The 13,055-nt window shown below is 40.4% G+C and overlaps 1 protein-coding gene across 1 annotated transcript; it reads right to left on the reverse strand.

Moving 5' to 3' along the window:
• Positions 1-56: 56 nt before the first annotated feature.
• Positions 57-11,766, reverse strand: LOC103144796 (atlastin-1-like; the record flags this gene model as incomplete). The annotated part of the gene is made up of 12 exons (XM_016676246.1): positions 57-2,433; positions 4,255-4,269; positions 5,348-5,779; positions 5,877-5,948; positions 7,009-7,065; positions 7,153-7,280; positions 8,173-8,311; positions 8,441-8,533; positions 8,692-8,748; positions 8,942-8,992; positions 9,183-9,287; positions 11,563-11,766. Coding segments are annotated over 12 exons (1,467 nt in total), but the record flags the coding sequence as incomplete, so codon positions are not given.
• Positions 11,767-13,055: the final 1,289 nt, after the last annotated feature.

Genomic DNA, 13,055 nt, shown 5'->3' on the forward strand with positions numbered 1-13,055 from the left:
ACTAGATTCTCTCCAAATTATTCTATAAAAAAAAAAAATCACATGTGAAAGGTTCGTTTTCGTTAATTTGGTCCAACTTTATTTATCTCTTGGTGACAAATTGCAGTGTGCTGAAGCCAAACAGCTAGTTTGAAAGATGTCGACTTGTTTAACACTTGCCTTTAAGCGTAGGAGAGGGATGATGTGGGGAAAAGAAAACGTTAAAAGTGTTTTCTATCTCATTCGAAACAAAACGACTTCTCTGACTCATGAAAAGGAACACCTAAAACACTCAACGTACGGGATTTTAAGAAGCAAAACGATCCGATTGAAAGCCTCCTTGATGCTGATTACACCCTGTGGAAGACTGTAGAAACCAAGCAGTGAACTCAAAGCATCCACACACCAAAAAAAAAAGTCTGTCACCATCAAAAAGCTTTGTGTTTACGACGAATGTGAGCTCGAGGCTCCTCTTGTCACCACGCGACTGAGTTTTTTCGCTCAGAGGGTTCAAGTTACGCGTGTTAAAGATGACAGATGAGATCTGGAATGAGGAGCCTTTTCCCAAAGCCGGGCCTGTGGCCACGCCCGGCAACATCCAGCTTTGATTCCTCTGCGGGCGCAGAACGGCTACATTCCTGGGATTTGCTGGAACATTCAGCGAGAGACAGAACAACGGGTCCGTCGGCCTCCTGTTTGTCATGATAGACGCTAAACACACACACACACACACACACACGTACACAACCTCTCGACCTCAAAAGCCAAACACACATGCACTGGGATAAAGAAGAGATGCTGCACAAATGCGAAGCTGCAAGCGGAATAAAAAGATGAGATGATGATGATGATGATGCCAGTCGTCGTGTTCTGGGAACTTGAAACTGTTGCTGCATTGAAACGCCTCAACTTCTCCTGGAGCATTTTCAAAACATACAGTGCCTTGGAAAAGCTTTCACCTTGAAACCTTTCCACTTTTTGTCACGTTTATAACCACGTTTTTCAATGTTTTTTATGATAAAATACCAAAAAGTGTCAGAATTCCAATTGTAATTGAGGAAAAGGTTGCATCTCATGCAAATGAAACATAACCAACTAAAAAAAATTAATAAATATGGCAAGTAGTGCACTAAAAGTAAAAATATTTCACTCAACAGGAAATATTGTGCTGGGAGTGTTAAATTATGCAAAAGTTCAAGTGCACGGTAGTGGCAGCATCATGCTGTGGGGATGCTTTTCTCCAGCAGGTTATAGGAGGCTGCTTAGAATTGATTCAACTCAATAAAATGAAAAAAACAACAAAAAAACAATGTTATTAATCCCTAAAGAAAATTCATAACAGAAGCTATAAGACTGGAAACTGAATTTCACCTTTTAGCAGGTCAGCTATTCAACACAATAGTGCATATGAGGACTAGAGGGGCCTAGTCGAAGTCATTGCCACTGGTCAATGACTTTGAGAATCGGTGTGGCAAATTAAAAAATTGATCTTCACAAATGCTCTTCATCCTAGCTGATGGCGCTGCCAAGAAAAGAGGGGAAAATGCAGCTGAATAGTAGAAAATGATAGAAAGTCCCAATAAAATACATTGAAGGTTTGTGGTTCCAACATGACCAAAATCTGCAAGGCACTGCATTGCCTCCAACTAAGACCGTTAAGACCGTACCTTTGTGTGTCTGGATTTACCCAGGCTGACACAGATGTAAAAAATAAAAAATAAAAATAAGACAAAACATTTACATTTTATGGCACAATACCACTTTGTCACAACCGTTAAAACATATAGATATATTCTTTTAAAAAGTATACCTGAATTCTGAGCTTAAAGATGAGAAACATCAACATGCAGATAATGCTGCTTCATTATTCAACACACTGTACATAATTTGGCCTTTTGCAGATCTTAGATATAAACAGCACGAAACCCTAAAGAACGGAACGTTTGTCACAAGTGGCTATTTCAATAAAGTCAGCAACACTTTTTTGGGGGGGGAGAAGAAGAAGAATTGCCCCAGCATTAAACGACTGAGAAATCTTGTGTGATATGAAATAAACAGCAGACTCGGAGGTCTCCTCCAGCTGAGTGCCCAGAGACAAAAAAGGTGAAAGACGACGGTGAAAGACTGGCGCCCACGCGACGACTGACGCCCATCACCGCGGCGGCGCTCCGACATTTCTGATGCATGAACGTTGTAAAGTTCAATATAAGGATTAAAGTAGTGACTGGATTTGTTGGCCGCAGCAGCAGCCGACGCCAGAGTAAAGAAGTGCCCAACGGGTGAGGAGGATGTCCATCCCAAACAAAACAAAACAAAAAAAGAGTCCCTGCTGCGTCGTCATCAGTCCTTCTTCTTGTCCCGCTCCTCGGCGGCGGCGTCCGCGTGCGCTCCGGGGAAAGCGTGGTGGTACAGGTGCCGGTGATTGGCCGCTACATTGTACAGCTTGTGCAGAGCCTGGGGACGGTAAATGAACAGTTAGTTGTTTTATTCAGAAATTACCGACATCACGGGATTTGCTTTGCTTAACAGGAGAGCTGGTGACGTGAACGCAAATAATTTATTTACTTCCGCATTTAAGCTAGCGATTCAACAAGCAGCGATGCTTCTCTTGTCTTCATTAGCTAGACAGACGGACAGATATTTCCCTAAAATACAAAGATAAACGTCTAATTACATGCTTCATGCATACTAAGTAAGCCTGACATGGACAATAAATAAAAAAATGAGCATGCTTTGTGTGTGTAGTCAGCTTAATCTTTGTACAGATGCTGGCTTTTAGCATTACTGAAGAGTCGCCATTTTGAAAAGTGGCGAACATTTGAAAGTGTAATTAGTTTGCACTTTTTTATTTTACTAAAGTCTTAGCTGGCAGTTTGCCTGTTTTTCCTGTCTGTGTCAAAATAATTAATATGTTTTGAAGTAAAATTTTGTTTTGTTGAGCCTTCATAATCAATTGTAGTTACTCTTTCAGTTGTTTTCTGTAATTATTTCAGATATTTAAAATGTCCTCCAGTTCCAGTGTTAAATCCATCCATTTTCCTTCACCCTTGTCCCTCAGTGGGGTCGGGAGGGGTGCTGGTGCCTATCTCCAGCTCACGTTCCGGGCGAGAGGCGGGGTACACCCTGGACAGGTCGCCAGCCTGTCGCAGGGCAACACAGAGACACACAGGACAAACAACCATGCACACACACACTCACACCTAGGGGCAATTTGGAAAGGCCAATTAACCTGACAGTCATGTTTTTGGACTGTGGGAGGAAACCGGAGAAAACCCACGCAGAAAGACCGGGGCCGGGAATCGAACCCAGAACCTTCTTGCTGCAAGGCGACAGCTCTACCAACTGCGCCACTGTGCAGCCCTCCAGTGTTAAATGTTATTTGGAAATTATAATTTATTGAGCTTTCTTTAGGGTTTACTTTTATTATTTTGCCTTTATCAATGCACCAGTTGAAGATGGCCTCAAAATGATAATATTAATGTTTATCAAAATCATTTCTGGGATAATTTATTGTCCAGTTATAGCAGGTTTCAAGAGTATTCAAGCATTCTCACCCCATTAACCTTTTAACATTTTGATTTTACAATCTGATATGTTTTCTTTTTATTATTTTTTGCATGATTGGTCATCACAACATGACATTTTGCAAAATCAGTCAGATCAATTAGATACCCAATTAGATTTAGGTCTGGCCTTTGACTGGACCATTCTAACACATGAATATGCTTTGATATTAACCCTCAGCTGGATGTTTTCGGTCATTTATCTGCAGGAAGACGAACCTCCACCTCAGATTCATTTTTTATTTTTTTTTTTGCAGCCTTTAGCATGTTTCCTTCCAGGAAATGCCCACAGCATAATGCTGCAACCACCCTTTTCATTGTCAGAATGAAAAAATTGCGCCCATTGATTTTAATAAGTGGCATCTGAGTAAAAGTTACATTTTTACAGATAAAATAACGGTAACTACTTGTCATTTTCCTTTTTATTTCCCCAGTTTCTTCATACTTTCATAGGAGTGAGAAAACCTGCATCCACCAAGCCGAAGAGCAGAGATGCCATCTTGTGGCTTTCACACTCTCGCTACCAGCAGACAGTGTGAAAGCCAGCATCAGCTGTGGCATGGGGGGGCGCACAAGGCAAGACATGTTTATGGAGCAACAAGAAAGGACTTGATTACCTACACTAATTTAGAAAAATAAAAGCAGACACAAACGCGAGTTGTCGTTTGGTAAGCAGATGCATTAGCTCTCCTGGCTCTTCGGAAAAACTCACCTCATTCGTGCTCCCCTGCAGAAGCATTAAGAGAGATAAGCACACGTAAAGTAAGTGGATAAGATGCACAACTAAAACACAGATTAAGCAACAACGAAGAGGAACTTAATCTGGTCGTAAAATGGAAAAAAGGAAAATTGTCAGTATTTCCAGACTTTATTCCCTTTCTTATTGTCTAAATATTCCTCCCTTTCTTTCTTTCCTTCTTTTCCTTTTTGTGTTCTTCCTGTCTTTCCTTTCTGCTGTTCCTTTCTCATTTTCCGTGTTTTGTTCTATCCCTTCCCTCCCTTGAGTTATTTATCTCCATCCTTCCTTTTAACCATTTTCACAGAAACTGTATGCACCGAACCCAATGTAGGATTTACTGCCACCTAGTGGATATAAATTGTGTGTTTGCTGATAATTTGTGTTTTTGTTTTTTTGTTTTTTTCTGACCACAAATGAATAAACTACAGAACCTATAATTTCATTCCTTGGCAAAACACAACAAATATCTCAGTCAAATGCAGCTTAAAATATGAATCTTTGTTGTTGTTCTTTTTTAAAATCTTCAATCACAAATTGGATCTATATGGAGAAATCAATACATTTTTATTGCAAATTGCTTAGTAGAAATGTAGTTTAGACGATGACCAGACTTTAGAAAGGGGCAGTAACCCAGGGCTCCATTTTTTTAGGGGATGTGGGACACAGATTTTTTTTTTTAAATGCATGTTTTGCTGACTTTGCACTTTATATAAGAGTCCACTATGAACATTAGCAATACTCAAGTATTTGAAATTATGAAGTTATACAAATTTTTTTTTGGGTTTTTTTTTTTTTTTTTTAAAGGGGTTTTTTTTTTAAACTCCCCCCCTTTGTCTTTTTATAAAAAAATACAAATTTTTTTTTGGGGGGTGGGGGACATAATAAACCCACCACCATTAGCTGCTATCATCAGTTCTTACCCAAATACGTATAGAACTACCTATTAATTCACTGTAATTGCATTAGAAAGAAATCTTTCTTCAGTGGAAGGACCACCAACACGGGTTCCCACACCCTCGTAGATCCGGTCCCGCTCAGAAGTTTGGATTCAGTGAGTTTCACCCACCTGGTCCCACAGCGCCCCGGCCACCTGGTCGATGACGGCGCCCAGTTCCCTGTACTCCCCGGAGTAGCGGATGTAGGCCCAGGTGCAGAGCGTGATCAGCGCCAGGCCCAGGATCATGTTGCACAGGCTGGCGATGATGTCCACGCCCACAAAGCCCGTGATGCCCGCCGCCACGTACATGACGAAGATGACCACGAAGAGCGTGGCCGGCGTGCGCGCGGCGTGGAAAATGTTCTTGGAGTCGTTGTGCTTGATGTACTGGACGAACACCTCGTCGATCTCGCCCTCCAGCTGCTGCAGGTAGCGGCGGCTGAACTCCTCGCCGCCCATCTTCTTGACGCCGCGGAAGAGCTGCAGGGCCTCCTCCCTGATGGCCCCGTGTCGGTTCTGCAGCTCACTGGGGGCCAGGAAGGGCCGGTCGCCCCCACAGACCTGTTGGGGGAGGGGGGCAGAGAGGCATGTGGATTAACGGGAAAGGAAGTTGGGAATTTGGCGCTCACGTTTACCCAGGCTGCTCGTTTCCACCGACCTCCTCCATTTTTTTGTTGTACAGATCCTTCGCCGCTGCGACTGCTGCTAAGTTGTTGGCCTCTGCTGTAGCCTGAATGAAAACACAGACAATACAGTGAAACAAACAGTGAAACACAAGATGAGGCGCAATGCAATAAATCCAGAGAAAAAAACAACAACAGTTAAACACGGAAAATATAGAGAACATGTACAATTAGACCAGGGATCTCCAACCTGCAGTTCTTTGGATCTTCCTGAGTAACTTTGGCAAAAAAACAACAACACTGATTTGTTTTTTCATAAATATACTGTAGACATAAAACAAATACATTTTTCGATTGTAATAATTGCCCCAATTTTCCACAACATAGTGACTATAAAACAACTGGTAATATGTTGTTTTAACTTTACTTTGAAAAATTTTAACTATGCTGAAAATTTTGTACATTTCAGAATCAGAACTTCAAAATTCTGACTTTGATTTCAAAAGTTCATAGCATTCAGACATTAAGTATATACAATTATACATTAGAGCAGATGACTTTTATTACATCGAGTTAAAGTCCTTAAAGGGCCGGTTGTGGCAGAATGTTTAGATAATCCTACCTATTAAAATATTATATTTGGATTTAAAAATCAACAACATTAAAAACCTTTTCATACTGATGTAATTTGACACTATACAAATAAAAAAATTATTTGATTCACTAAAATAATATTCAAGCACACAAGTGTTACCTTGACGGTCTATTTAAACAGACCTCCAACATATAGAGGGCCGCAAAAACTCGATATGGTGGACCAAATTTGGCCCGCTGGCCTTGAGTTTGAAATATGTGGTTTAGAGAAAATCAAATAAAGAATTTTTTACAGTGTTTTCATAACGTTTATCAACACCCCATAGCAAAACAACTGCAAAAATGTTGTTTTATTTTAAAATGTAAAAAAAAAAAAAGAAAAAAAAAGGTTCTTTAAAGATTTTCTTTCGCTCACGTTTGTCAAAACATTACAACCAGCCTTTTTTCTAAAGATGATGCTACATTTGTGGCTCTAAAAAAGTTTTATTTAGTTGGACTGACGTCAAAATGGCTCTCTCACTTACACAGGCTGCAGACCCCACAGTTAGACAAAACAAGCACATAGAAAAGTACCTGCAGCATCGACTTTGGATGAGGCAACTCTTCACCCTGGTAAATCTTAATGTATGCCTGAAGCATGAGGAATAAAGACAGGAGGTGAGGAAACTTTCCGTACGTAAAATACAAAGCGCTCGTATCCACTTGACTGATTCTGACCTTGAAGTACTCCAGCAGGCCTCTGCAGGTGATGTTGCTGCCGTTGATCTCCTTCACGTCGATGTTGCGGGGGCTGAGGATCCAGGGCACCAGGACCTTCAGGTTGTTGATGAACTCACCATCAATCTCTAGAGACGAACAAACAGTTTGTGATATAATCTGGAAAGAGATCATTCATTTATTTTTTGCTCTCAGTGTTTTATTTTGGGTATTTAAAAAGGTTGCACAATTGCAGTGCGAAGTGTTCTGTGCAAAATTAAAGTTCATGAGTCGATAATTATCCCATTATCGACACGTTACTTGAAAATGGTCTAAAAAAACAAAAAAAAAACAGTGTTGGCGTTTAGCGCAATAATTTCTCTGACATACAGCAAAATTTAATATCATGACAGGTAAAGTTGTTTTAAGTCTTATTATCCGAGAGTCTGTGTGTAGGAAGGAATATTTTAACTGTGTTAAAGTACAAGTCGCTGCGTCATTACAGAAGAAAAATGAAAACGAGGAACAGTGGGGAACCTTTCCCACCAAAAACACTCAAATGGCTCGTTGACGACTCCTCCAAGAAGAGAATTTATTATGACATATAAGGTGCTACAGACAATTTTTATATCTATTTTATAACCTAAAGTTAGAGATTAAAATCAAAGTTTTGAGAAAAAAAAAAGCAAAATCCTGACATTAAAGTCTACAATTAGCAATCCTAATCCTTTTCCGTAGTTACAGCTCGTCTCCAAGTGGCAAAACGTGACATGCAGACATCTTCCAAGTTGAGATGCAACAATTGAAATTTCCTGCCCGATCACGATTTTTAAAAAACCTGAACTGCTGAGACCAATATTTTTTTCTTTTTTGTCTGAAATGTCGATAAATACAACAACAAAGATGCTGAGTCATCAACAGTGAGGTGACGATTGCAAATATCGACCGATCTGCCATTTCCAAAGAATTAAAGAAATCCACCAGCTGATTTGTCTGGTTGCAATGTCCCTCTAAAAAAAAAAAAAATATATGACGATGTACCTTTAATTCTTCCGTCAAAGTGAGGGTTGGTGGCCACCTTGAGGCCGGGGTGAGGCATCAGGAAGCAGTTGATGTTGGTGAAGCAGGAGTGGATGTGTTTACGCACGTTCTGAAGCTCCTCGTGCTGGTTCTCTGAGATCTGCAGCAGAAGCACACGGTTCTGGTTCTACGTCTGATTTAATTAGCCCAGCCTTATTAGCAACAAGCTCATCTCATTGACATCCAATGTAAGTTTGTGACTAGGACTGTGGAATCAGAAACAACTGGCCTTCAGTCTCTTCTCCAGGAACTTCATGCCCCCCTCCTGTCCGTAAGGAAACTCGTATGGAAAACTCCAGTCCCGAACCAGGAAAATCAGGGACTGGAAAAGAAAATAAACCTGTATGTAGCTCTGCACTATAAGGTCAAATTTAAAATAATTCTTCTCTTTCAACTTTATTTTAACATGTAAAATAATCCGTGTTTAATTTAGTGTAAATTTGTTTTAAAGCATCACTTCATTGGAAGCACGTTTAATACCTGGAAAGGTTTAAGGAAGGTCTCCTCCATCGCTAGTCTTCCATACTCAGTGAAAAGCTGAAATAATAAACACATCATCAGTGATGATTTGAAATATTTAATTTTAGCTCCACACTTTAAGTTACCAATAAAGTCTGAGTTTGCTTGATCATAAACCATGCTCATATTCAATTTCAATTTCAATAGAAATGCTCATTTTCAAATGATAATGTATTCCAAAACTTGCCTTATAATGTTTTTTTTTTTTTACCTGCAAGTGCTGGAGGTCATCCTCTTGTACATTCTGTGATATATTGTAAACCTAAAAGAGACAGTTTCCTTACTGTTTCGATATGCTGGGAACATTTAAAATGCTGTTGTGTCAGAGCAAGAGAGGAAAAACAGGAAGTGGTTTTTCTTTTTTTTAATTCAGGGTACAGCTGTTCAGCTGCTTCCTTTGGACCTGCAGACCTCACCGCCCGGTGCTCTCAGACGGCACTAAACTGTGGTACCTGCATGGAGCTGATCATGGTGCTCAGGGCGAACACAGTGGCCGAGTCCCTCAGCGTGGATTGGCTGTCAAACGTGCCCTGCGTGTCCATCAGCAGCACGGCGACCTGTGTCATCAGGCACGAAAAGAAACTGACCCGTTTGTGTGTCTGAATGTTTTCTACGGTCACAGATGTGGAAATAAAAACAAAACAAAACCTTCAAATAAATTCTTGCAGTTCTAAAATTTCAATGGAAATTTTTAGAAAATCCAATGTATTCCACAGGGAGGAAAAAAAAAAAACGATCCTATCCAAACTCTTCTGGGAAGGTTTAGAGGTCTGCTTAGGGGAACATCTGACCATTTTTCTAGGAAAGCATTGGTGAGGTCAGACATTGATGTTGGACACTACAGCCTGGTTCTCAGTTTCTGTTCTGACTGATCCTCAAGGGATTGTATCAAGTTGAGGTCATACCAATAAAGATTGTCCAAAGCAAACTCACTCATTTGTTTTTGTGCTTTGTTTGGCAGCCATGTTGGTACTAAATGGGCCACCTCCAAACTGTTCCTTCAGCATGAAGACCATACAATTCTCCAGAATGTCTTCCCATGGTTGGTTTGACGGGAATTACGTCTCCTTTGACACTTACATGGAGACGCTCTTCAGTTAAACTGCAATATTTTTGTTGCGATCATTTACACGACACCTGTGACCGGAGTCTCTCACACCAACACGTTTTGAAACGAGGTCTCAGAGTGAAACTTTTCTGTAAAACTCTCCCCGGGATGTGTTGAATCTCAGATACGCAGAACGCACGACTGAAGAGCTCATTCTGCGCATGAGCAGGCAGATAACAACAAAAACAACGGTGCGTATTGTACTGTCCTGTACTAATTAGCCTGTTCTGTTTAACACAGTTTCCGATAAGAATGTGTGACATTTACCCTTCATTCGGCGAAGACTGGTTACGGTTTTCAGTGAGGTGAGATCTAGTGCGGTGGAAGATAAGGGTCAAAATCGCATGCGGGTTTGATGAAATGCTAAAATCACAGCGCCATCTAAATGCCTGGCATGACTACTACAGCTGATTCAAGGAGTCTCGTCAGTACCGTCAAAACATGGAACTTTTTCCCCAAACATCCAAAAATACCAGCAGTCTCATGGCAACTACCAAACGCTGTCTAATCTATTAGCTAGCCCAACAGGGAAGAAGGAATCATGACTCCAAAACACAAATCCCTACTACACTAGAGTCTGGTGTTGGAGTTCTTTACAGCACTCCATCCGCCACTTCGCATCTTTGAATTGCTCTGCATCTTTGAATTGCTCTTGGAGATGTAGAGCCATGGCAACCCGTTAATGAAGCAATGTTCCTGGACTAATCTGAAACCCACGTGAAGCTTATAGTTATCCACTCTGCACATAGTTGGTAACTTCTACACACTGGTCTGCATGCGGTTTCCAACATTATTCTTTCCTCCATGTCTGAGTTCCTAATGCTCTTCAGAGCGACATATTCTTTCTCAAATATTTGCAGAAGCAGTCTGAATGTCTTGTTGGTGTCTTTCCTGCACCTGTGGGTGTCGAAGTGGTTAAAACACTCGAGTTCAGTCATTTAGAGAGGTGATCTAATACTTTTTCAACTATATGTTCTGCTGACTTTGTTTTTTATCATAAGAATAAGACCTAAAGATGCCTCTTTTTCATTTTACTGGTCTTTTCTAGTCTATGATGTAGAAAAACAGACCTGAATTGACTTAGAATTGTTCTTTCTTTTTCATCAGAGATATAAATGTACTGAATTACAATTACAATTACAGGCCCACAGCATCACAGATCCCCCACCGCACCTAACCGTAGGTGTGTGGTGCTTTTCCCCAGTCATCCTTCATGTCATACTTGACCCACCTTCAAAGGTTGTTGCTCAACCTTCGTCTCATTTGACAAAGTTTGACTTAAACGGCCAGCAGAGTTTAGTAAACTCCACATATGAAGGCAGGACAGAAACGCATCAATCCCAAACAACCTACAGCAATGGTTGTTATGGAGACTTGGTGAACCATTCTGTACTGCAGCACTTTTTTTTTTTCCTTTACCTCCCTTATCATCCTACTCATTAGCGAGAAAAATATGGGTCCCTGTCCAGCCGAGAAACAGGCCTATGTGTCACGTCATAATAATTCCCCAGGGAAAGTCACGATTTACTAATTAGAGGTGTCTTCAGTGTCCGATTCAGTTCCCCACCAAATTCATGCACTCGCATTAAAAAGCCTTTTCTTTTTTCCCCTGTGTGCCATTATGCTGCTGCAATAAAAAATGAATTTATTTGAAGGTTTGGACAAATATTACTTTGCCTGTCCCTGTTTGTCCCTTGTTGTTTTGTGGAGGAATTTATTCTGACCTTCCTTCCGTCTGGTTTGTCCACCAGGAAGACCTCGCTCCAGATTTGGATCCCGGTGGTTTCCCTCTCTGAACCCCCCCTCCAGGAGAAGCCGGTCAGAGGCTCGCTCGCATCTCCGAGCCAGTTTTCAGACGACTGAGCGGCAGAATGTGGCAATTTATTAGTCAGACAACGCTTGATCTGCTGACAAGTGGCATTCTGTTTCAGTTAGGAAAGATTCCAACAAAACAAACTTTATGTGCAGCTAAAATGATAAACTAGAGTGGGAATGAGCACTGGGAAAGAACAGATTGTACCCACACATCTGGTGAGGCTGTGAGTATGGAGTATACCCTAAACCCATCCCTAAAAAGAACAATATGCAGAGAACAAATACATGAATTTTCTACATTATACATTTCAGTCTATTTTATTGGGATTTTATATGATAAACCAATGTATAAAAATGTAACAAACCATTCCGATTTTTCTTTATAAATTAAAATTGGGAAATGTTGCTATCTAACAGGTTTTAGAAAAGCTTAAGGAAAAGTGTCCTCACAGCCCGATGCTTCCACCATGTAGGTCTGCATTTATGTGGCCTACAAATGCAGGCCACACTTTTCAGCAAGGAAAACCCGGACTCCGTTTTAGTCCTCTTTGTATTTTTCCACCACTTTTTGTTGGTCTATCATATAAAATCCAAATAAAACACTTTAAAGTTTGTGGTTGTGCTATGAGAAAATGTGAAAAAGTTTAAAGGAGCAGTATTGTGCATTTTTCTATCGCATAATCAAGTAATGTTTTTAATTTCAGATGTCAGAGAAATGCTCTATACATCAAAAATGACTTAGAGACTTCTTATTTAATTTAATACTTTGAAATTGGGCCTCTGTCTCTTTAAAACTCATGTTCTTTCTGAAACTCCTATAATGAGCTCAGCAGATGGAGAGTTCAGTAACACTTTATTTGAAGTTAAGCATAACAGGTGTTATGTTCGTGACATAACACCTGTCACGAATATAAAGAAGTCTTTATGAATGTCTTTGACAGTTGTCATGAAGTGTCATTCAGTAAATAATGACACTTTTAATGCAAAGTTGCTCTAAAAGTTGCATTAAAAATCCATTAAAAGTGTCAACTTTGCATGATTTTGTAAATTATGATAATTTAATGCAAAGGTGGCACTTTTAATGGACTTTCAATGCAACTTTTAGAGCAACTTTGCATTAAAAGTGTCATTATTTACCAAATGACACTTCATGACAACAGTCATAAACATTCATAAAGACTTCTTCATGTTCATGACAGAGGTTATGTCATGTTTATGACAGTGTCATGTCAGTCTTATGCACACCCCTTCAAATAAAGTGTTACCCAGAGTTCCTCCAGGTGTATGCTAATTGCTGCTGGCTAGTATGAAGGAGCTGAGTGTGAGGACTGATAGAGGAGGAGGAGCTTTGTCTCGAAGGCGGAGCTAGGTCTCCCCAGGCGTTTTGCACAGCTAAATGGTT

Source organism: Poecilia formosa, unplaced genomic scaffold, assembly GCF_000485575.1.
Source record: "Poecilia formosa unplaced genomic scaffold, Poecilia_formosa-5.1.2 Scaffold131, whole genome shotgun sequence".
Taxonomy (NCBI): domain Eukaryota; kingdom Metazoa; phylum Chordata; class Actinopteri; order Cyprinodontiformes; family Poeciliidae; genus Poecilia; species Poecilia formosa.